Raw genomic sequence first — 27,329 nt, 5'->3', positions numbered from 1 at the left:
ATATATAGAAGGGTCTGAAAAATTCCCAACGATGTTAGAACTGTCAAGTTTGCGACAGTTCTATATATATAAAAACAAGACGGTCTTACACCAAGAATTTTACCGCTAGTACGAGTTTTACTTAAAAAAATTATCACATTGTTGTACACGAGCGAAGCGACAGAAATTAGCTCTGCAAATACGATATCGTTTACATAACTTTCTACTGAACGAAAGGACTTGTTACTCGGTCCTGACATGCAACTTCGATCTATGCGTCTTACAACATTTTCTATGAAGTCACTAACTACAAAGAAAAGTATCAAAGAAATATAATTCTGTTTCCACACGGTATTACTCATGATGTACGAGTTTAAATATGCATTGAATTATGAAGTAAGAAAAAATCTATTTTTATGATTTTGAAAAAAAAACAGGGAAAAGTATTATAGAAATACAACAAAAGCAATTTAAGTTGAAGCTTGAAGATTTGTTAAGTTGTTTTAAGAAATTTAAAATCGGGCATTCAAGACCGTAGTTACAGAAAGAGGGTTGGATGACCAGATTCAAAATTTTCATAAAGGTTATACGTAACTGGTATTACAGATGGGCTATACCGTTAAGCCTTCAGTAAGTGAGGACTGATATTACAGACGGATTATATGAGCTTGGACCTTCATGAAATGGAAATTGGTGTTTACAGATGTGCCATGGCGGCCGAGTATGCGCAAAGCTCTTGGCTGGTATGTTTTAACCACTGATGCCAAGTTACTCACAATTCCAGGCGGGTTCAGAATAAAGAGAATTGTCACTAATCTACAGTTTGTTACGATTATACATAAAATACATGTTACAGGATGGAAAGTTATTTTGACATCAGAAAATTAGAAAAAAACTCACATATACGGTGCGCTCAATCAAGTTATCATCTAAAAGTTCTCAAATTCCTTAATACGGATGGGATCCAAATGGCATAGGGGAACAACACAACATACATCAACAATCGAGGAATTCTCCATATAGCGATAACTTCCTGTAAAGGCAAGTTACACTATCGTCAACACATACAATCTACGACCTCGGACCATCGTCCGGCACCTCGGACCATTGTCCGGAACACGATAACTTCCTGTTGAGGCAAGCTATACTAACTTCAATAATTCACAATAACCTCGGACCATATTGTTCGGAATACAAACACTTCCTGTTAAGGCAAGTATACGTCAAAACGTCAAACAAACATCATCAACAACAACGAGTTAACTTCCAGTTACGGCAAGTTACAACTCTCAAAAATAATATTCCTCTTGCATCACTTGTCTCGAAAAACACATCCCTCAACCACATAAAAAAAAATTCCAATCTTACAGTAAGTCTGCAACCGTATATTCCTAAACATCAAATCTCCAATCTTCCCTTCATTCCTTTTCTTCTCTTTTTCAGGCCACCTATCCCATTTTATTCCACTCCTAAATTTCAATCTCCAATCTTTTTTTAAAACTGAAAATCAAAGCCCTTATATACTTTTCAACACCAATTTTACACCAACTATGCACCAACTATTTTAATTATGATAACTTACATAACTGACCTAAATTAAGCACCAATTCAACGCCAACTGAGCACCAATTTCCAATAAATCAAAACTTTGACAACTACATAAAACAACATCCTAAATGGGTAACATGATACTGTACTTCATCACCTGTCCTATAGAAAACCACTTAAAATCATAATAAAGATAAACTTTTGAATATAAGACTAACGGTACAATGACTAAATCAAAATATGTCTATCTAAACATGCAACTAATTATCATGAAAATATACACCTCTACAGATGGACTAAATAGCATTTATGACGTTGGGCCTTAATGAAGTGTGTACTGGAGTTACAGGTAGTCTATGAGCTTGGGTCTCCATGACCGTACTGAAACCAAAAATATTTTAATAAACGAACCCAATTTATTAGTTGAGTAATAAGAGATTTGATAAATAGATTCATTTCCGGTTTTGAAAATTAAAGATTGAAGCTTAATCAAAATGGGTCAAAACGACCTCGATTTCAACAGCATTAAAACCATTATATCGATTTAGGGTACATTTATTGTGGTTTCCTAACGAATAAATCTTTCTGAATCGGACAAAACGACATTTACCTGAGTACCTATTATAAAAGATATAGTCACTTTGATGGCGATTATAATGGACGAAAAATTGACTCCAGACAATGTTCTGAGCGGACAAAGTATTGGACGACCTTTGGTGATGTTATCTCTTGGCAGCAGATTAAAAACGCAAACGATAGTCAGATTTAACAAAGATATACGAAAGCTACATTAGAATTGAAAATAAACAAAGTTTTGTAAAAAGTTCTTAAAAAGGTCTGTTTGAAATATTTGTACTAGAGTTCAATTCTCCAGTCATCATTTATAATAAGTGTCATTTGAAAATGACTCAGATTAAAGATAAGTATCCGACGATGTTTTATTCATTTACTTTAATAGGTTTATCCAAGTGCTCTTATTACACATGTATCATCTTCCGAGTCCGGAGTTTATACCTCACAATATGAACATTAATGTCAATCTAAAGTGTTTTTATACTAAGTCTTATAACCCACATACAATCACAATCTCAAAACAACTTAAAATATATATGGATTTAGTAAGCGTCCATGCAAATTTTTTATCTTTCTGTTAAGATCCACTGCAATTCCATATTCTAGGAAAAAATCAGTTTCTAATTATTTTTTTAAATACTTAGATTCCTAAGAGAATTAAGTTGACGACACAAGTGAACGATGGTGTAGCATGAAGCTAATAAGGTCCCATGTGACAATCATAATATTGATTTGGAAGAAATATGAACCGGATTAGGATAGAATTACATGTCCCAAACCTTCAGTTCTATGATTCTGTTATTTGAACTCAATATTGATTCATTTTGAAGATCTATGCGTGTACATGAAAAATAGGGTCAAATCTCATATTCTCCCATCGCTAGTTTTAAATTTTGCCATTATATATATTATTTTGTAAGACAAACGCTGTGCACGACACTTAGGAAATTCCCTGTGAATTTTGTCTGTTTTACTTATTTGGTTAAACGTTTATCAAGACTTGCGGTGCGTCTGATTAGTTTATTCGAAACGAGGAATTCAATCTTAATCAAGCACGCCTTTGATGCCCTCTCTGTCATCATTTGACAATAACTGACTAACTCAATATAGTGTGCCTGGCGTATCAGAAACAATGATCAAATTAAAAATAACCTTATTATTAGAAAAATCAATCATAATTTCGTTCCACTAGAAAATTCCATGGTATTATTATACAGAAATAAAATGCAACAAAAAGAACCATACATCATTTGTTTGATTCATGCTGGATTCAGTAAGCTATCCTGATCGGAATATATAATTTCATGAAATAGTTGCTCGCTCTTTGTTTCGTATTGGTTTTCACCCTGTCGATGCCGGTCTCCAAAGAATAGTTCTAATCAAATGAAATGAAAATTGAAACATGAATTTCATGTTAATTGCCATTGAATTTATTAGTAGTTCTATTTGCATTGTTATGAAATATTATTATACAGTCCCATGGGAGCCCCTTCGATTTGCAGCAAAAGATCAATTGGTTTTCTGGTATTCAAAATGGCGTCGAAGAAAAAGATAAAAATGATGGAACATGCAATTAAGTTGATGCTTCCCCCGAACTGATACTAGAAAAGCTTTTGTATTGATTGTCTTCAATGCCTCAGGAATAATAGCATAAAATAATGTATATTTTGCTAATAAAATCATTCATTACCATGAAAAGAGGCTTTGAAATAGTCAGAGAGCTACTACAGTAAACGAAAACATTTTATTTGAAAAATTGGAGTTTTTCCAGTTTTTCACTGAACACAGTTGTACATTATTCTCTACAATATACCATTAGTAAAATATTTTAGACGTTATTGATACAGATCAGTATATATGTAAACATCAGTAGATAACAGCGATGGTCTATAAAGAAAAATAAACACAAGAGAAGAAGCAACGTCTATTATCAAATAACGAACTTTTCATGAATATTTGAAAGATTTCTCAGTCAATACATTCCTGTTTTTTTTCAGCCAGAAAGCTTTGTTTCTGTATATCAAATTAAAGACAACTTAATTGTAAATACAGAGTGACAGTTCTAATTCAACAAGAAAACTTTTACTTTCGCTCATTCATACAATAAAGCAAGACATCACGAGAATTCTCCCGCGTCTCTGTTTTATGTGTACAGTGTTTCGTGTTTCGTTGCGTTTTATTGTTAAGATGTGACAATGATAATTGTTCAACATTAATTATTCAAGTAACTTCCACCATTACAAATTGTTATAAACGATGAATTCTCTGAAGACATTTGTAATGATCATCAAACATTGGCATCAAGCTACGGTCGGATACAATTTCAACAGAAATCAATCACTTATTAGCAAAATACCAGAAAATTGAAATTGCAATTTTATTACTTTCGATGTCCTTTTGATGTTTAATTAGTGCTTTGTTTCAGATATACTCGCTGAATATCAATCAACATGCAATCTTGACTTTTAAATAAATAGTTGATGATGTCTCAAACGGATGCATTTTTATTTTATATTTCAGAATTTTAAAACAAAAAAGCCATATGAGTTTTCTTTCGTTATAGGAAAAAAGGGGATTGATATAAATATAATAACATTTACAAAAAATAGATTTTAAGTGCTAAAAGTTGACTTATTAGTTAAGAATTCACCAGATAAATAATGTTAACCTACTGTAAAAAAAGACCGGATAAATTGTAAGAGCGTATATGTATGTGTGTAATCAATAGATATTAGATTTGACATTTTTTCTGAATGTCAAAACAATTTGTGAATAAGTTGTACAAAGGCATCAGGTTTGACTGAAAAGGACTTCCAGAATTCACAAGAAGTAATATATATACTGGAGTGGGGACGATTGGTTTTGGGTATAATTCTGTCTTGATCACGTGACATGTAACGTTAGTGAAGGATCCAACCTGAAGCATGAAAAGTGACGTGATTTGAAGAGATAAGTGCATTTAGTACTGGGATCCAACCCATAAACCAGATTAGTCCAGACAGACTTACCGTCATCGGGTTAGAACAATCTAAAGTACCACAGTTAGAAAACGCCATTTTAATATTCCTTTTTTAACTTTTTGTTAACGTTCCTTACACCAAGCTTCTCGATGAATGAGAGCGTGCATGACGTCACTCGCACATTGCATTTAGATTTTCACTAAGTTCTACTCTACTCACTACAACATGTAATAGTCTATTTTATCTATTAAAGTCAACGTGCAAAAAGTTGAAACGTTCAAACACTTCCTTTGTACAATATCCAATCATCCTGAAAACCGGAAGAAAAGTCATTAATTTCTCAAGTTAGCACAAACCCACAGTGTGTATCATCCACTTAAACAGCTATTTTTAAGACAAAAATATCCATACACGATACACAATTTTAAAGCGTGTGTTCAGATAAGAATTTCCAGTAAAATCAAATTTAAAGAAATCTTCATTTAAACGCGAAGCACAACTGCCTAATTGTTTTAAACGGAACTAACATGTAACATTGATGTTTACAAAACGTATTTCGTTCTATTCTTCAGTGATTAAATAAATTGGCAGAACTCTCCACAGGCCGATTGATCACTGACGAAGTCCCCCATTGATTTTAAGGAAACGTCGTAATCTAGCGAAACATTTCTGCAAGAAGCATCCGAAGAAAGAGCAAGATGTGATGGATTTTTTGTTGATAATAAAAACATAGTTACGGAAATCTTGTCACCGAGAAAAATCACTCCTTGGAAAAATCACTCTCCTGATTGCTAATTAAAGAAGAAAGTTCTCAAGAATATCTTTTTCCCCCAAGATTCTCTTTTGTTGGCTTCGTAGATCATTAAGAGAACTGGTCGATATTTTCCATAATAATGACAACTTATGCACCTGATCCAAGGTAATAAATTAAGCTTATTAAACCTAAGAATCGGAGCAACTTTAAGAAGATTAATTTTTGATTCATTAAAATAATAGAAAAAAGTAGATATTTAAAGGGAAAATCTGATACGTACCGAATCATCACATCCTAGACTGGAACATCGACTTCCTAACATTGTGTCAAGGTTTTCGAATCAAAAGAACATTATACCATAAAGAAATCTACAAAAGTTCTCAAATTCTGCAATTTCGGAATTCTTAGGTTATTTTTTATAAATTCTGCTGCTGTATTTCTCAATTTTCAAGATGGCGATGCCCGTAAAATGATGCTTTCTTTAAAATGTTATCAAAAGTGTCACTGAAGAGACTGAAAATGGACACCATGAGAGGTGTGTTTTACTTCACCTCCAGATAGGAGGGACTAACGAGTCACAGTGCAATAAGTCACGTGAACTTAATCCAGAATATTCAACGCTAGTAAACAACGTTGAGAATGTTTTACGACACAAGAAACTGGTTCCCCAATTTTGACAACGTTTGCTGACTGTTAATTATCGAATGGCTGTCCACATAATTGACTAGGAAAAACAATCAATCCCGTGGTAGAATAGTTTGAAAAGTTTGACATATGACACTGTCGGGAGGTATTTCAAATATGACACAACATATAACATGTAACTACTAGAGGAAAATGTCAGAGCTACATGTATGTAAACTTTACCAACTCAAGTATTCAAAACAATAAAATAAAACTCCACAAATCCAATGATACACTTGTTACAATGGATTTTCACAGAAGCGTTACAAACATATGTTCCTCATATAAAAATAATTCAGACGATGAGAAAAGAAAATCGATGTAAAGTTTCCGCCATCTGCAACATGTTTCAGGCACTTTGAGGATGTTCGTTAAAACACTTCTAGCGGTTGTTTTCCTCCTTTTAACATCGAATCTTTGGATTAATCATTAAAACAATAAGCACATAGATTGATACGTCTCCCAGCTGTAGGGATTACAATCTCAGTGGTTATCAAGAGTTATTAAGCGGGAATTGCATCAATTTCCAGCTTAGGTGTAACTAACTGATAATAATGATAATCACCTTTGAATTCTCATTAAGCAAGCAAAACTAGCTAATAGTTGTTAAGTGCTAAACGAAATCAGTTTTTTTTATAATGTAAACACACAGTTAATTTAACGGAAACTGAACACAAAGATTAAACAAGTCAAAGAAATACTCAACGTTATAAAAACATCACGAGACACTCGAAATGTGCTACAAGCAATTCTAAACTCCGATATCAGTGAGGTTCCGTTAATTCGATATGGGAATATATTATTGATAATTTCTCATCATTACATCCTATTATCCGAAATGCCAGGCAATCGATTGGATGATTGTCCTCATTACATACTCCACACATCCAAAATTACTCATTAAATTACACATTGAAAGGCCAATACACAGTCCCATAATGTTCCATTTTTGTTACATACATTATTAACGAAGTTTATCGCAGCGTGAAATGAAAATTAAAAACGCCAATAACAAACTAAGCAGCTAGAAAAACGTATTTACACCTGGATATACATCGAATCTAGTTAAATATAAAGGTAAAAGTACTACATCAAATTCCAAACTTTGCGATCAACATGTTTAAATATCATTTAAATTTCTCTATTTGTATGATCTTTAAAATTGTTAATTGACGAGAACTATTGTTGAGGTTTGAATTGTATTGAAATAGAACACCGGCTCTTCTGGTGTCGATTTCACCACCAAGGTGACTTCTATCAATATTCGTTAAGTTGACAAAAGAGCACACAGATTTTCGTACAAAGATAATGCAGGATCCGAAATAATAAATACAGTATAGGAGTACAAGGAACCAACATAGCGGAAAGGTTCTTCATGGATCAAAGAGAGACAACTCTGTCTTCCTTAGACCCGATTCCAGAGAATGCGTTTGATCGATGGTGATTGAATTATTTCCCTATCCATTTCCATCAAGCCTGGGAAATACAGCTATTATTCTTTGTTAGGAAGATATATTGATTCCATGAATACCCCGGATTTGCTCAATTTTCTATATTAAAAAGAGGAAACACAGCGGCTTCGACATGAACATGTTTGTTCGATAAAGGCCAAAAGATAACTTTATTAGATCTCAGAGGGCACAATTAAAATGATCAAGAATGGTTGCCATGGACTTCAATACTAATTTACTCATCAGGGAAATAGTTTTGATTGCAAGTGTAAAAAAATACAATCTAAATTGTACGTCTTCTCCCTTTCGATATGTACTTAATCACGATACAGAAATTCTTAGTAATTACATCCAAACAGCTCTGGATTGACATACACGAACTCAACTTTCCAATGCAGCATGTTCAATGTTTTTATAAGCATTATAGATATACTTGAGGACAGGTTCGTAATTTTGTCAATTGTACTAGCGTGCGGTTATTTCCCGTTCATATATTTGAAGTGCAATTATATAAAACATCCTGTAAAAAATTGGCGTGCCAAATTGACTCAGTATTTCGGCTATAATTTTTCTATTCAGCTTCAACTTTGCACCTTTCATAATACATGTATGGACACAACTAATATCATTAATCACTTGTGTACATGTATAATGTACAGAATATACAATACGTGCATGCATATAACGAAAACAGGTATGGCGAATATGCCAAAGAGACAACAACTCAACCGGGATGAAAATGAATGTTTGCATGTACTATCATACAATTAAGGCAAGAATACAACGGCTTGTTTTAAGTGCAGATTAAAACAGTCAGTTATCCCCTTTGTGTTACCTCTGCGTCCACTCAGGACAATTATCGACCTTCTGCTTTTCTCAATGACAAATGAAAGTCAAAAGGACGTTCGCAAAATGATTCCATCAATGATACATATGATCTACCTTACTTCAACTTTTATAGGGTCATTTCACTGACAAGTATATCAAATTAAGTATGGCGCTCTTAAATTTCAACCTGAGAAAACTTTTCATTCTATTCCCAAATTGTTTACAGACTTTTAATCATATTTCAAAGAGGCGTCACATTTCGATAAAAGTAAGAGGTGTTGAATTTCATTACAGTAACAATCCTCTCCTCGTAAACGAGAGTAAAGCAAGATACATGTGTAAGATGTACAAAGAAAGACAACTCTTGTGTGACCAATTGAAACACTGGACTGCATACAGACAGATAATTACTTAGAAAGTATTACAACTTTTTAAATCAATTAAAATTTGTTCCCGGTAAACAAATATAACGACATATTTTTGAAGAAAAATGTGTCATTCATAGCCACACCTTATGCATTAATTTAAGGAAAGCTGATACCAAACCAAATTCAAGGTACATCTTTTAACAATCGATTGTCAAATTGCATTTAAAATTGATGCATTTTTGTTACATTACATTAAGCAAAGTTATTAGAATGATGAATAAATTAAAATATGAGTACAAAATGCACTTTGCCTGGCAGGATGCTGGCGAAATGTACTATGTATACGTCAATTTTTAAAATGAAATACGTAGATATATGAGTCAAGTGATACATTATAATTGTATAAACGGGGGAATAAATTGCACTTGGTGTGTAATTCTAGTATAAGATATGTTAAAAGAAAAAAAGGGGCACAGAAAGGGTTGAGGTGGCGGCCTTCAATGCATTTTCCAGTTTAGTTTTACATACATATAGGTCAGGATTGTTTTCTAAATACACGTTTAATTAAAAATTTAAAATCAAATCACAGTTTTGTACATAATATTTCTTCCATTAAATATCATTATTATTATTAACAGTACGATTCATATATACAAAAGAGAATGCCACAACAAAGTATTATGTACATATATGTATACTGCTATACAACTAACTGTTAAACCATTTCTAACCAAGGTCACTTACAGTTGATTCCGGTAATGCTAGTTCCACGGTAAACTAATGTGTGGTCATACAGTACTCTGGACTTTGTACAGAAATTAAATGTACATATATAATGTGAAATTACCTCTAAACTTTAGAATTTCATATTCAATATCATATTAAGAATATAAACCGAATAAAAGAGTAACCAAGGGAACCAAGATTATAGCGGTAATCATAAGAATGTAATCCAGGGACAAAGACCAGACATGGAAAACAGGCATACACAACAAAGAACATAAAGTAATTAAAATCATACATACAAAGTAACAAAAGCAAATGAGAAACTCGGACTCCACTAAAAACTGAGAGCATGGACCAGGTGCACCGGTAGAGTAAGCGTTCTCTGCTTTTCTAGAAACACCCGCCGAGTTGCTCATAAAAAGTCAAGTCCGGGGTAGAAGAAAGAGGAAAGGAGAACTATGACACGTTGAACAAATCAGTTTTCATGGCGCAGATGGATACACCGTAACGGTCCACGAGTTCATGATGACAACCATAAAACTTTGGTAGTGATGACTTCAATCTTGTAGCAACATAACCCTGCTCCAGAAGCCTGTATGTTAGAATTCTAGCGCGATAGGGTTAGGGTTAAAACAAAGGGTTAAAATTTCGTTCGTCATTACTGCTAAAAATGTTATCATTTCAATACCCTTTAAAAGTCCCCCTTTGTTAATTACTTAGGTCATGAACACAATTTTATCTGACACCAAATTTGATTGGAAACAAGAGAAGAACTGCTCAAATTTTACAAACATTATACAAAGATTCAATTACACATTATCATCATTTTGTGGTCAAACAATTACAATGTTATACCTATGTATGTCCCTGTCCATCATAGTCGAGTGACAGACAAGTCGGTATTATGGGTAACACCCATATACATGTAAAACTTGAAGGAAGCGAACTTATTTGTATTTATATAACTGGGCAACAATTAAAACGTCGTTCGCCTGTTTCCGAATTATAACAGCGAGTAGATATTACAATTTTATCGAGTATCAACTTATAAAAATTCTATGTGATTTTGCATAGCAAAAGTAAGGAATGGACTAACGATAAGGAAGCATATTAGGTATGCATGTATCTATCGATGGCAGAACTGGCTACAAATGTGGTATGTTACGTCAGACATCTTAAATACTTCTTGAACAAATACATATTGCATTGAACATCCACAAGCGGGAGATCGAGATAAATAAACTGACATTTAATTATAACTAGATCGTATTTTTAAGGCAAGTACTGCCATCCTTTGCGTAAAAAAATAATAAAAGTATTTAATATCTACTATTTATGTACATTTAGTATGAAGATGTAGGATTGTTGATAAATTAAAATGTTTTCAACATGTAAACTTCAGATTTTACATGTATGTAAGTGGCGGATTTTGGAAAAGTTTGGACTCAACTTCAAAACATACATGTGCATGTATATAGAGTTACCATGAACCGGAACGTTTTGATGGTTGAGTCAATTATTCGGTCTATATAGTTGTGTGGTTTACACAGGTGAAAAACCTGAAATATTTTAATGAAGATAAAATATTGAAGTAACAACGTTTCAATACACAATTGAAATGCTTTCAATAAACTTTCATTTTTTTAATATACCGCCGTTTATTAACCCCATAATTTTCCCTCTAAAAAAGGTTTATATACAAATTTATATTTTAAAGATTTTTGTTTTCCCAAGTTTTTGCAAGAAACAGAAAAAAACTTTTTTTCAGGAGCAGTGATCTATGGGGTTAGTAATGAAAGGAAATATATACGGAATCGACATGTATCAATATCCGGACCATTGCAACCATTAAATTCCAAGGATACGGATTAAATCTAAGGTAAACAAAAGTCTCATAACTAGATGATTCGGATGACTAATCCTTAAACTTTTAAAATCACATATTTTTGTAAAAAACAACTTTAAACAACACAGTGAAGGTACTACTTAAGGTGAGACATTAAAATTCACATAAAAAGCCGGAAAAATAAAAATATCTTATAAGCCGGAAGTTCTGATGTTGTCGCACTTAGTCAGTTTTAAATTCATGAGATTGCTACTTCAAGAATTCCCCCGATCGTCGAAAATGATACCCAGTTACATAAATGTACCTATACATGAACAATGATCCTTCTCCGAAATTCTATAATTAGGACCACGGAGAGTTTTGCCTTAATGAAAGCTACATGTATAGAGATGTCATTTCAATTTTGTTAAATTATTGTATGATGTTGCTATACAAAACTGCATCAAAGCTATTAACTGTTAAAAACACATGATATAAATTGACAAAAACATGAAAACTTATTTTGCTCGACTTTTGTAAATTAAATAAAATATTTCTTTAGAATGTAATTTACCGGTTAAAATGAATTTTACTCTATAGCTAGTTCGATACATCTGAAAAGCATCAAAACATTTAAACTAATGTTTTCATTAAGGCATAATACGTACGGAATAAACATGTTCTACAAATTAAATTAAAAGAAAATTCCATACTTACTGAAATGAATTTAAACATGACTTTCTATTTTACAGATCACACGCGAAAGTTATTGAAGATTTATCGATCTCAGAAACTCCAAAAATCCCAAGACGGCTCATAAAGAGATAGCAGTGTTTCTTCCTAAAGAATCAATTACACCAGTATAACATGTCAGATATTCAAAAGAAACATAATCCGGTGCTAAACAACAGACAAATCATCCGAAGAGAGAAATCATCCGAATGGCACTGAAGATGGCGCTTCTATTCTACGAATGATTGGTAGCATAATTTCCAATGACAAAATCATAAGACCCGAGGTATCACGAAGAGAAAACAAGATATTCAGTTTTGAGAAACAACAGTCAGATCCAGATGACAATGAAGCTGCCCCCGGCTTATTACTTTCTGTATTACTAGGATAAGCCAATTTCCTGCCTAATTACTCAGAGTAAATAGAGAAAGAAATGAAATGTAATAATATTCTCGATTGCTACGATCAATTCATACGCTTTATGGAAGAATTGGTTTTGTGTGAGCTGGTGAAATGTTAATCAAATCATAACAGCTAAAAAGGATTTCTTGTATGCTTAGGTTAAGTGCCGGGCAATAATCGTATTTCAAAGTCAACTTGTCCGTTTGACAGAAACTTTTTGTCTGATATACCCATTAACTTTTAGGGTTATAATGGTAACGGTTTTTATACGATGTAATCTTACACTCCGACCAACTACAGTGTATGACCAGCTTGCAAGACTGTAATGTACAAATGTAGTAAGGTATCAATGTAGTAAGGTATCAATGTAGTTTCATATAAATTGACATTTAGACTTAAATCTGTACTACAAGAAAAACTAACAAAATCCGACTACATGTACATAAAAAAACGAAACTAAAAGTTTGCGGACAAGGAGCATGGGGAATGAGGCAAAATGTTCATTTTATTCCGTTAAGAACGAAGAATGTATTGTATTGCAATTTAGATAATTACAGTTATTCTTCTGAACAGAGGATACCCCCATCGGCAGATCTGCCACCGCCAATGTTACGTTTTAACCATGTCAGTTTTAAACGAAACTGGGCTTACCAAACGAACAGAATATTATGATTGATAAATGTGCTTGTAAACCATAATGTTTATTCTTTCTGTCAGGGTAATGTTTATTTCATACTAAAACATATTGTGTTTATAAAAAAAAGTTGACAATTTTCATCAATTTTACAAATTTACAAGCACTTCACACGTTTTAACCGCCACTTTGAAATGTAAATAATTTAAATGGCCTCTCAATTCTCGTGTAGAACACCTAAAATTTGAATTTAACAACAAAAACTTACCAAATCGCCCATCTCCTAAGGTCGAGGAAAACGTCAATAAATATCGATCACTTTTAATTAGCCCTTATTGATCTATCCCAATAGGTAATGAACCAGCTATGAATACAATTCAAACGTTTTTTTTTATTTCCGGAACCAATCCGACATTCATTATTAAAATTCACAATGTACTACACATACTAGACTGCTACGCGTTATACACTTGAAAGGAAAACGCTTAAACTACCCCGAACAATGCGCTTGCTATTTACACCTGGTGCCTGTTACACATAGAGATATTTCTCTTAACTTAGTAACAAAAAGTTAAATAGATGACAGTCAGCGGGTCAGAACGAGTGAATAAGTAGAATATCTATACCGATTTAAACAGTTAAGGTTTGTTTGTTGGCGTGGTTCGTTCCGAAGGAAAAACTGGTCGTCTTTAGTTTTTGTGATCACCTATTAACGCAAGAATTACTTGTATGACAAAAGTTCTACAGAAAGTTGACATAGTGTATTTGATTAAATCCAATAAAATCCCATGAAAGATGAAATTAATTTTTAGACCAAGACCCTTCTACCTGTCAGTATAGAATCTACATACAATAATCATTTGTATGGTGATTGTTGGGAAGACTTTATAAATCTGGTAAGATCGGAATTTTTAATAAAAGATATGGAAACATAATAAAACACGCAAGAATCACATTAATATTCAACCAATTTACATTTATTTAGACCACGTCGACATCTACGGGCTGATATTCTCTACCAATATTTGTAATGAAGCGAACATGGATCACCGCATGTCAAATGGAGAGAAAGCAGCACGTAGTTAAATTTCCGCCTTTTTTGAAGGTGACAAGTTGAATGAAGCGAAACTGTATTTCTGTTTTTGGACTTTACAATTTAACGTAAGAACTATATTTGATCAATTAACTACAATTTGCGGCCCAACTACATTGTGACACAAAAAGGTAGAACACTAACAAAAATGTACTACAACTTTTAACAATCACAGCTTTTCCTTTATAATTATATTTGTAATGCAGCAGTGCAGATCTGTCAAACTATCACAAACTTTCAAACACGGGTACTGATATGTCGTCTATTGAGATTCAAACTAATAGGAGACGCGCAGTCGAGTTCAAACTGACGTTAGAATCGCTGAATTCCACATGGCTTACAGTACTCTATTCTACTTTCTGTTAAGATGATCTTTCTACTTTCACAATCATGAATGGTGAAATCTGATAAGTTAAGAACAGAAAGTAGAAACAATGAGAATGGAATAGTATTGATAACTACATATAGTGACTGAATAAAACACTTTGCAGACCTCAATCAGAACTAATCGGCCATTGCTGCTACATAAATGCCGAAATTGTAGGCAAAGTAATTCTATTCACCTAAAAATGTCTTTTAGATACATTAGAAATTAAGAATTTTGGCGCGAAGCGAGGAGCTAGAAAAAAGTAATCGGATGGCAAAAATATCAACCAATTAAACACACAAAATATAATTTTCGTATCGGATCGGTCAAACTCCGGACAGAGTCTTCCGCCTAGTGCCTCCGAGGTTTTATTTTGTGGAACTAGAAAGGCTACGAAGTTCCGATTGTTGGATTGAACTGCATAATGGAAAGCACTCAAGGATGCAATACAATAATGAATTTTACAAAAAGCATGTTATCCAAAAGGTGGGAAACATTTATCAAGATATCAGCAGTAATCTAATGGAAGTTCTAGACAAATCCAATAAGAGGTCAATGAGGCATAAACGTTACTGATTGTAGGGTTGTCTACATCAATTACTTAGCTAAGTATTTAGAAGTAGCATCTGTCAGGGAAGAAAGACTGACAACATTTTTTGTATGGAACAATGATCAGTAGATGCGGGGAGAAAGAGAGAGATAAGCTGACGGACTGTCTGTATGGATTAGTGATCAGCTGATGGGGGGAAAGAGGGAGAGATAAGCTGGCGAACTGTCTATATGGATTACTTAATTAAGGTTGCAACTTGACAAATAAAACAATTGAGGTTGAATGTGCTAGAAACACTATTGTGATAAAAATATGCTGTCCTTTTTCACAAATAAGTCGTAACTGTAAAATAAGACGTCTTAAGTTATGACGTCATTTTAAATTTAATTACAGTGACGTCATAACTTACGACTAATTTTTCATATACGACTTTTTGTGAAAAGGACTGATTACATAAAACATTATGAATTCTACACCAGAGTAACCATGGCAAATATGGAAACCAATCATGATAAAACACATTTTTTAGTCATCATATTAGGGAATACCTTTAAATTAATTGCATTCTATAGAGATAGAGATGTAACATTGTAACATCATTAAAATATCATATAAAACTTATTCGGTGACGGATAAGTAAACATTCCGTGTAAACAATAAAATCACTGATTTTTATCGATTTCGGGTTATAATTATAGTTTCTGTCTAGGGATAGATGATATAATTTGTTTTCATTAGGATCTGATCTACAGATAGATATTTTTGAGTCGCGATCCATGATATTTGCTCTTTCACAATCAATCTTGATTGTCTATCACAGAAGAATGTTAAAAGGTCCACTCGAACTGTTTTAATAGTCTGCATGAGAAAAATAAGGAAGTTTAATCATTGACGATTTTTAATGCTTTTTGAAATAAGTACAAATCAAAAACAATTTTGTACATGCATATAGTAATCCGTAGCTGTGGGGGAAATGGCCACGAGACAGAGACTATAGCAGTAAAACTCCCAAAAAAATACATGATGAAGGCATTGAATACCTGCACCATGAAAGCTGATTTGTTCAACGTGTCATGGTTTTCCTATCCCCTTTCGTCCACACTGGACTTGACTTTTTATGAGCAACTCGTCGGGCGTTTCTAGTAAAGCAGAGGACGCTTACCCTACCGGTGCAACTGGTCCATGCTCCCAGTTTTTAGTGGAGGCATGAATGAATGAATTAACTTTATTCTCATAAACTACATATTACACAGCTAAAGAGAAACACATATACAATAATGTATAACAATTATCTGCATATGTTTAAAGTATAAAAATTAATAAATATAGAAGATGAATCCTGAGAACTGACTTTTATATTTATCAACTTTAAAAATCTGCATAATTTCAATTTTCTAAATCTATAATATTTGTTGTGTTGAACAGATTATCAAACTTAAAAATATTAAGATTTTTCCAACAATACTCAGGAAGTATTTTTTTCTAACTAAAGAAAAATATTTTCAAGATAGAATGTAATGGAATTCGTCACCGATGTCACTCGAGTCGCAAAGTTGACACAGTCTCTCGTTCCTAGGAACACCTTGCCACCTTCCCGTCTCGATTGGCAAACGTTGACTACCGCATCTAAATTTGCATAGAGTAAATAACAAATTATCTGGTAATAATTCAAGATATTTTTCAAATTGAACATTTTTTCGTATGTTCTATAACAAAGACATTTTGGTGATTCGTTTATCTGAGATAAACACAATTGAGCAAACTGATCTTTAAGAATCTGTTCAATATATTTTGAAACACATTTGTCTGCATATTGCACATTCCAATAATAAGACACGCCACAGTTGTCTAAAATGTTTTTGATAAATGATAGCCACTTGTTGTTAATACACAGTATCTTGTACAAAAGACTAGATATTTTGTTGTCTTTCCCTATTATTAAGCTACTCCAAAAATTTAGTCTTTGCTGTTACCTCTAAAGGATATCGTCCCAGCTCAGCATATACAATACAGTCTGGAGTAGACTGTTTTAAATATAAAATATTTTTGTCGAGTTTACTTCTGTTACTTTGTATGTGTTACATTTTGTATTTTGATTTCTTATTATTCTTTATTGTGATTGTCTGTTTTCCATGCCTGGTATTTGTCCCTTGATTACATTCTTTTGATTATGCTAGAATCTTGGTTCCCTTGATTACTCTTTTAACATTGAAAATAATAGATTTAATTCCGCTCTTACATAATAATGCAAAAAAAAGCCGGCGGACCTGGAGGTGGCAAGTAAGTGGAAGAGTCGGGAAGTGGGACTTAGGGGTATGAGATCTGGGAGTAAAGTAAGCAAGCTCTTCTCCTCCAAAAGTTACAGAAGACATCTTGAATAAAAGGGAGGCCAGTGGAGGAACGGAAAGAGGTAAGATGGATTGAACTGTTATCCTTCCTGTCAACGCTCATCTGTATGGCCGAGGAAATTGGAATGGTTACTCTACATTCTGATTTTTTATCACAACTGATGGGCCACCTCCAAAGTTTTGACAAAAAAACTGTTTTTAATCGTTGACCGATGCCTATAATACGCACACTTTATCGTCAGTACAGTAAAATCTCTTCAAGTGGCTCATGTCATGAACAGAATATATTTTTGCTTTATTGATAAAAATACTACATGTAAATATAGTTAAAGCACCTTCAAAATGGAGAAAAGACATGAATATACATTAAAACGTATCCTTAAAGTCTTTATTTATTGTTATATAAACAGTTTATTGGTGAAGCAGCTTTTACAAATAGTGGTTTATCATTACACGTCATTACATGGATCTTTATATTCTCCGAATGTTTATGTTTTTGTAGTTTTTATTAGCAACAGCCGTATTCTAGAAAGTTTGTTTAATTAAGTAACAGAGAAACATCATACTAAGTGCTATAATACTGCAAGCGTAAGTACCTGCAGGCTTTGAGGTTTTTGGAAGAATTTTAGAATACCTTCACTTTTAAATTCACACCTGTAGTTCTACATAAAAAAATACAAAAATATAAGGACAGGGGGTAAATGTCTTTAATCCCAAAAGTAAGACCAATGTGTAATTAATTCAAGGATCTTATGCGTAGCACCCTGATTTGTATTGGCACTGCTTGATGAAAGGAGGAGCTGTCAGTATGCATGCCCCGCCCCAGTTAAACTTTCTTTTTAAAAACCATTCCATTCTCAGGAAAATTAGTACGAAGTCCGCACTGGCGGTTATGCTCATTCGGATACAACATACATTCATACATTGTAGGTTACCCCGATGGAGAAATTTAGTCACGTGGACTTAGTAGACCGGGAACTGAAACTTCCTCAACAACAGATCATACATGCCGATTAGATGAAGGTAAAATATATGAAGTGATACAGTCACGTGAAGAGTAGTTTTGTCCAATCCCAAATTTCATTATGATTTTTAAGATATAATGATTCAAGCGTCTGGACTGGCCATCAAGATAACACAGAGAACGTCTCTATTTCACATTGTGTTGATGTCACATGGTTGGTGTGATGACTTGTTTTGTATGCCATTTAATCTATAAGGACTAGTTTTCGATTTCTCAACCATAAACACAAAGATTTCAGATTTAAAAACATAAATGTGTCATAAAAAGCTAATGGTGTTCACGAAATGTTTCGCGCCGTAAAGTAAAAAGAATGGTTTAGATATACTTGTGTCTCTATGTAATGGTGAAATAAAGTATAATTTAATCAATTCTTGTATCGTCGAAGTCAGGGGGGGAAATTTATGCACTAAAATGTTGACCTGTACACCTACATGTATGTCGGAAAGTGCAAGAGGGGTGTACATCTACGTTCTGAATTCGCAAAATCTATAGTGAAATTACTGAGAAGCACCTTACTTGAAGAAATATTCGATGTAAACCTCACTGTAAAAAGACATTAGGAAAACAAGTAACGATCTTCTTTCAAAATGCAGAGGAATTATGAATAAGGAGGCCAAGGTAAAGGTTTGAAAGTGTTTTGGAGCTCTATTTTTTATATGAAGAACACAGTGAATTATATAAATAAATTGAACAAATAATTCGAACTAAACTTGATTTTATTTTCTGAAGATAAAGTTTTGTGTTTTCATAGTCACGATTAGCTTGGTAAAAGAGTTTCGAGTATGTCACTCAAAAATGCGATTTCGATCCAAAATTTAAATTAAACCAGTCAAGGAAATTGCATGTGTAAAAACAAATATTGATAATCACGAAATTTAATGGGAAGGAGACTATACAATTTCCGTTCCCCTTTTTTCATGATCGTGAGCATGCATTAATTACTTAAAAACAGACCGCCCCGTCGCCACTCCCGTCTACCAGGGTGTAGAGTCCAACAAGAAAATATAAAACCAGACATCAACCATCAAAGTGTGTTTTTTTTTCAGGAATGATATTGAATTCAAATTACTTAAATACGTAATAAAACAGGCTTCATACTGAAAGCCAAGACTTTCTTAAACTAGAAATTTACCCCTGGCCATATTAGAAAAAGACACCAGTTCGTTCTTGGAATGTGATGTTGACATGCAACAATTTAATTGGAGAAAACAAACAACTGATAATAAAGCGACCGTGAATTCGACCAAGCGTACAATTCACCGACTGCCATTTTGGGAATCCTAATGTACATACTGCATGTTGTGTTTTGTATCATCTTTCGCTTCGTTGCAGATTTCTAAAGGGCCAGAAATATCAATCATGTACGATTTAATCAGAAGCAAAATAAAATCGTTTCCTTTATCGAGCAACTAAGAATCTTTCTTTTATTCCCGATTCCAATTTATGACTTTGGGTCAATGGCGGTAAATAGCAGGCAATAAATTCACGTCAGAAGGAAATTTGCTTTTTCTAGGGCTATTCAAAAGACAGATTTATGTTAAACAAGCGCATCGTGATTAAACCAAGGCACTTTATCGATTGTTACAATTTTCAGATTTTGCGGGGAAACGCAAAACAGTACTTTTTCTATAGTAATGGTGTTTGGCTCATGTTAGAACAATTTTTCTATAAAATGTTTACCGAATAAGACGAAATAAAACTCGTCTCATTCCGTGTTTTCCCGATCACTATAATTTGATACTACAATTATGTTTTATGAGTAATGTAATTATTTCTTCGATAAACTTGACGCCTAGTATTGATATTAATGTGCTTTCAATTGTATTTATATTTTAGTTCTTCTTTTGACAATCCAACCAGCAGAAATTGAATTTTTTTTTGTTACAGCAGATAAATAAAAAAATATCATTTTCCCTTATTGCTTCAGTGCCGTAAATACATATACATGTATGCAGTAACATACTTAACATTTCCTGTCAAACTCCAGACCTCTCCAATAACTTCATTATTGAAACTTGTTTGCTTAAATTACATGAAAACTAGCAAAGAAATCTGCAAGCCAAAGGACAACATATCTCAAAGTGAAATAGACATTTTATAGGACAAAGACGTGGAAAACCGTTAAAAATGAGAAATGAGATTTCTTTAAAAATAAAAGTACACCTTCTGGTTTTCCTATCAAAGATTTCTGGTTACGCAAACACCTGACAAAGGTACAATAAAGTCAGACAAGCGTTTTGTAATAAATCTACAGAGAATCTACAAAAACACACCTTTACTCTCACAAAAAGCTGAGACTCTCCAGGAATGGAGATACAGAAAGTTTATACCTCTTTAGAAAGAGAGTAGATAGTATCTTAATTACATCCGTTATCTACCATCATTATCTTCAGCTTTCTAGATCTAAGAAAGACTTCTATCTTGCTTTCATCGATAAATGTGTAGTGCGTGGCTTGCAAGAGAACCTTCGATACAGCCAAGTAAGTATAAAAAATCTGCCATACTTCCACACTACGCCCCCTCAAAACTATTGTAAATCTACAATGTGTTGGTTAAGAACATGTTATCACGTCAACAACAAAAATGTTGGTGTATATTTTCATTTTCTGCAAATAAAAATATTCAAATTTCGTCCCGTAGCTTAATCAGATCTATATATTTATAGGTAAAGGGTAAGATGTTCAACTGCTTGGATACGAAACTCTTCAAAACAATTTATACCCGTATCTTTATTCGGTATTTATCATAAAGTTTGGCTACCGTGACACCAAAATCAATTCTCAATACACAAAATTAGATCTCTTATCAAAATAAAGCTGACCCAACAATGACAGAATACACAAAGGTTAGTCTACGTGGAATATAGCATGTTTATACTGTCAAAACAGGGTCTTGACAAGCCTAACCGGGTATGCTTAAACTCTCCGACTTGCTCATTTACTTCTATTACTTTGTATGTATTATTTTGGTTATTTTATGTTCTTTGTTGAGTGTGTCTGTTTTCCATGTCTGGTCTTTGTCCCTGGATTCTACATTCTACAGTTTTTTTTTTATTTCCACTAGAATCTTGGTTCCCTTCCTGGACCATGACTGTCCTAACCGGGTTTGCTTAAATTGTTAAAACTGGGTCGTGATAGTATTAAACAGCTGTCTAACCTGTCAAAATTTGGCCGTGACAGGCTTAACGGGTATATCTAAATTAACACATTCTCTTCTGGTAGATTTTTATTACGTAAATAGCAGCAAAATGATTGGTTTTATTAAACAGCCGAACGGAACGAAAAATGCTGATGACTAGATATGAACTTAAAAATGCATTTCTCTTTTACTCCGATACCATGTTTATTTCTTTTTACCTTCGATCATATAAAAAAAACAACTGCTGAAAAAACAGAATCAAATTAAAAATTTAAGAGCAACATGTATGGATAGTGTACCATATTGAAACTGTTCAGTCTGGAATCATATCTACTTCTTTATACAGTGATAATATGTCTCGTGTTACACATAAAGAACATGAAGTCTAGACAAGGAGCAAACAGACGGTATTGTTCGTGTAGAACTCTACCAACAAATGGACACACGGGACGAAAATTTAGATATTCTTATTCGATCACAATTTATAAAACTATTGATTCGGTTAGGCTAAGTCTTTTACGTTATAGATACATTAGAACAAAACCAATGCAATGGTGGATCGAGAAATTTGAAGGGGGGTTTTAGCTATTTTTTGCTCATTATTTCTGTTCATATTTACACGCAAGTAACAAATTTTTTTCAAGACCCCCCTTTTCCGATCCGTCCCTGCATGATCATTTAAAGTTTTTTTTAAGATTTGGGAGAAGATACACGTGCTCTACAAACCGTTGTGAAGTTTCTGTAGTATTGCAATACATAACAGTGGACCTGTGTAAACATAATCTTTGCTTGGTTCGCGATTTTGTTGCGTTCAGATATGAGCAGGTGCTCATTTTGCTTAGACTGATATGTACAGGTGCTTGCTTTGCTTAGATTGATATACACAGAAACTACTTCTAACATACGTTAGAATACCATTGGTTCAGATATTTGTCTGGCTTATGAGTGTCCAGTAAGGACAGGTTTGTACTCGCATTCTACTGATGAAGCTAAACTTATTTCGAACAAATTCCACCACACACGAAAATTTTTACATATATACATAATCAAAAATAAAGATTATTGATTCCAATAGAATGAAAATTCGAACTCACCGGTACTTTCTTGGGAGTCCTCCCTTCCGTGGTGAAACTCATTTCAGATCTAATCCAGACTTTATCTTGACTGTATCCTTTTATGCACACACAAAATATTTTCACCAAATTCTTGTTTTATCAAAGTCGACAGGTAAAGGAAATTTCTTAATCAAATTCTAGCCAGGTGATAAAGTGTAAGAGTCACACAACCAATTCTAACTCCAATATTGGATGTTGTTATGAAATGTATATTGAACCAAACAAGGGTTCGGCGATCCTAATATGACTATAAAAACCTCATTATGTGAGAAATATATTACTCCCTAACTCTAATGAGTATATAAAATGTTTGAAGCTTAAGGGCACATTTTCGCGGACCACTAAACCTAATCGAGATGTTTAAATTTTCGATTTTCTAATTGAGGCGTTGACTAATTCGATCGGAAACGCACAAATTCTGTTTAAATACGTATTATTATAGAAAAAATGTTTGTGTTGGACCTCGTTATGGGGGATTAGGACATGTTCACTTATCCAGAATGTTGTAATCCGGGATCAGACACACTGTTTACACTTGAAATTGGAGATGACCTTGTCCAGAAGGTCTTTAATTACGTAACGTTACTGAAATATTTGTATTGGACAAATAATGGAAAACCGTAACGGAGTATGGCAATGGAGTAACTTGAATAAATAGACCACTTCTATAATGGACTGTGTAAGAACCAGGCATTTACATGATGACCAAGCAAAGAAAGTAATGACCATCTTATGGTGGTAGAAACCATGATAGTAGTTAAACAAACAAAAAATAAAATGCTTCTGTTACTGATAAATCATGAGCTGTTGCAATCTGTAATTGGGTGTAAAATTGTGTTTTTTCACGAGAAAATCTACATTAAAATTTTGGATCATGTCGAACAAGTTTCAGCTAAAAACTCAATAATTTATCAAGACGCGATAACGCAAGAATAGAATAAAGAAAACCACACAAGACCACACAGACATGTATTAATGAGAAAATAAATAAAACCTAGCAACACAACTAATGAAAAGTAACAACTGTCGTCTGTGTTCAAGAATATGCCACTTGCATGCATGTACATGCACAATTCATGTTTGTATATGTGTATACCCCTGTAGAGTTTGAACACGCGATTTAATGATAAAAATCGAATATATTTGTTTCAATGTATTTTTGTAATTTATCAAAAGTTGACAATTATAGTATAAAGATCTATTGTGTGATATCTGACCAGTAATCTAATAGTTATGTCGTTTTAAGTGTTACATGTAGCTTCAGGTCTATCATACATGTACTCGTATCACCACATGGATTGTCCGTTCATCCTGTAGCACTGTATGACATCTAAATATTTATTCTTATATAAGAGGGATACATGTATTTGTGAATGATTTTAACTTTGATTATAAGTTTGACACCTGAATTGATGGTAAGTATATAACATGTATTGATACGGCATCGCACGTGTAAATGATTCATGGAGAAATGACGTATTGATACGGCACCACACGTGATTCATGGAGAAATGACGTGTTGATACGGCACCGCACGTGTAAATGACACATGGAAAAATGACGTTTTGATACGGCACCGCACGTGTAAATGATTCATGGAAAAATGACGTTTTGATACGGCACCGCACGTGTAAATGATTCATGGAGAAATAACGATTATTTGAATTTGAACAATCTTGACATACTACAAACAATTACATACGTGTACATGTAAAACGTGCAGACAAAACAACAAAATATAAAACCGTGCACGAAATAACAACAAAGTAAATTAATCAATAAAATACAAAAATAAACAGACAAACAAACATAATTATGAAAACAGTTTCCTTCTAAAACAGTACGTGCAAATACGGGTATATTGGCGTGTAAATCCCCCACACTCTACAGTTGCGATCGCACTTCTGATAATCGGCTTAAGCTACCGGACAGTAATTTTATGGGTCTTATTCTTACAATAATATTTATTCATCCCACACTATATTTCGGGAATGATGTAATCTTTTAAATATGTAACCTTTAAATATCATAATAATTATACCCTCGTAAGGGAACGTACATTTAATAATAAGAAATATGTAATACACAATCACCGAACTACCAAATTTGTTTGGCATAGGGTCTGAGATTCGAAAAGGGAGTATAGGTGATGTCGTATAGTCAGTACATACATGTACATGTATAGGGTTTTAAACAAATATAAGGTCCAAACAAATGTGCGTACTTGGGATTTTTAAATATAATAATCCACATCAGCGTCTCCGAGTCATAAAGTTAGGGTAGGAGGGAGTCATCGAATGGATGCAAAGAGTTCCTGATTTTCGGATTGTCGAGATTGAAGTTAGAAATGATCATTTAAATATCATATTGTTTATGATAGATCACGTGGCTAAGTGGTACTCCTGATTTACCTTAATTATTGGCACTTGATGGGGTATACCTCGCGTAACGTAGAACGTATATGATCTACCTTATTTATTGGCACTTGATGGGGTATACCTCGCGTAACGTAGAACGTATATGATCTACCTTAATTATTGGCACTTGATGGGGTATACCTCGCGTAACGTAGAACGTATATGATCTACCTTAATTACTGGTACTTGATGGGGTATACCTCGCGTAACGTAGAACGTATATGATCTACCTTAATTATTGCTAAACAGTGGTACAAAATGTAGTATTGAGCTAAATTTCAGAAATGGAAAAAAAAATATGATTGTAGTTGGTTTGTCGAATGCACCTTCTGATAAACTGCTCGCTGAGAATTGCTAGATATCCGAAATTGCTGGCTAGCTTCACATTAGTTAATTTAAGATACATCAAACTGTGTGAGGCGAAAAACATGCCAATATTAATAAACTATTAGAACAAAAACTACGATTAGGAAGACGCAGATAAGAATCAAATCATAGCCATGACAACCTAAATAATGAGTATAAGACAACATTTAAAGTCCTTATTTCAATCTAGAGTTTTTTACGTCTTAAGGGAATATTGCTACTTATCTAAAAAAACCAATATAATAAGTTCAATTATTTCCTTAAGTGCTACGATAAACATTAATGCCTCTGATATTGAGCTTGGTTTATTGAAGCCGGAGTCGTTCGGAACACCTGCTCCTGGATATGATATATCCGTCGTTAGTTTTACCGTTCCTTTGTTGGGATTTTTTCTATAAATTATTTAGTAAGTACGGAAATGAAAAGAGTTGAAGATGAAATAAAACTCTTCCATGTCTTAGAAGAATCGATTTTAGATGCTATCATGTAACTATAATAGTGTATCTATTCTCTTATAGACCGATGTTGGCGATATAATTGAATTGTCAAAGAAGGAGATTTCCGAGAACTTCTTCGAACGCAACCTAACGCCATTTTTTCTCTCAGATCAACGTTTTAATTTATTTCAGTAATGGTATTTCTCTGCAATCATCGTCTTTGATGCGTTTTGTAGAAACTTGAGATGAAAAGTAATCAAGAAGAATATCTAATTTACGTTTGAGCAAACTTTAGATTGATGGTTCTGTATTTAAAACAAATCCTGACAATCATTGGCTTCTCCAAAATAAAACAAATGTTCAATTTCCCTCCATGAATCTGGTTTATTTTTATTGATTGGCGCCGTAGAACTGTATACACTGAACTAGTTTAACAGACAGGTAGGGTAAAGAACTAACGGATATACTAGCCTTTGATATATGGTCGCCCTAAACATGATGGTTGATAAAGGATTAAACTCGACCAAACACCCTAAAACATTCGCTTAGCAATCAAGGGTAATACACGAAACAATACTAATTAGTTATTTATAAGTTAAAGAATTACACTCAGAGTATTTTATCAAATGATTGTATGCATTTCCACTATCCTACATGTGTATATTATTTATAAAGCAGATAAAAAATAATTCATTATAACGCATTTAAACCGTACCAATTCTTAATCAGAAAACAACAAGAGAGGAATAAACCACCTGTTCAGTAGCGGATGTAGGAAAGGAGAGAGGGGGGAGTTCGAGAGTTAAGATTTCCCGCTTTTTTTAACAGTGTGCAAAAGATGGACAAAAATTAGCAAATGATAGCCTGCAAGTACACATTTATAGATTGGAATTAACCCCCATTTTACAAATTTCTCGATCAGAGTGTGAACAATTATATACATGTATACATGTATAACATAAAGTCTGTTTTTTCCAGTTTTTATACATTTTAAACATTTGTAAAAACTG

General features: G+C 33.4%; 1 protein-coding gene and 1 long non-coding RNA gene across 11 annotated transcripts in view; one reads left to right on the top strand and one right to left on the bottom strand.

The window, feature by feature from the left end:
- Positions 1-27,329, bottom strand: part of LOC148600679 (uncharacterized) — a 103,395-nt gene that overhangs the window by 12,668 nt on the left and 63,398 nt on the right. Inside the window, exons 1-2 of one of the 10 annotated variants that reach the window (XM_088555717.1) lie at positions 6,095-6,233; positions 5,109-5,370 (exon numbers count right to left, since the gene is read on the bottom strand). The exons of 5 other annotated variants lie outside the window; for them this stretch is intronic. In XM_088555717.1, the coding sequence (XP_088411843.1) occupies positions 5,109-5,156 (48 nt within the window). In that variant the 5' untranslated portion in view covers positions 5,157-5,370; positions 6,095-6,233. Of the gene's footprint in view, positions 1-5,108; positions 5,371-6,094; positions 7,592-12,413; positions 12,554-13,732; positions 13,904-23,078; positions 23,221-27,329 lie in introns of those variants that run through there. 4 more of the 10 variants (XM_088555721.1, XM_088555726.1, XM_088555725.1 and 1 more) reach the window with 4 other exon arrangements.
- On the top strand, positions 10,815-12,586 carry LOC148600681 (uncharacterized). Its single transcript, XR_015917177.1, has 3 exons — positions 10,815-11,027; positions 11,640-11,750; positions 12,449-12,586. It is a non-coding gene; the product is annotated as an uncharacterized LOC148600681 (long non-coding RNA).

This window comes from Perna viridis, chromosome 12 (genome assembly GCF_037379345.1).
Source record: "Perna viridis isolate PV_CMFRI_1.1 ecotype Kerala chromosome 12, ASM3737934v1, whole genome shotgun sequence".
NCBI classification, from domain to species: domain Eukaryota; kingdom Metazoa; phylum Mollusca; class Bivalvia; order Mytilida; family Mytilidae; genus Perna; species Perna viridis.
The sequence above is the reverse complement of the archived record's forward strand: the minus strand, read 5'-3'. Positions and strand labels throughout refer to the sequence as shown.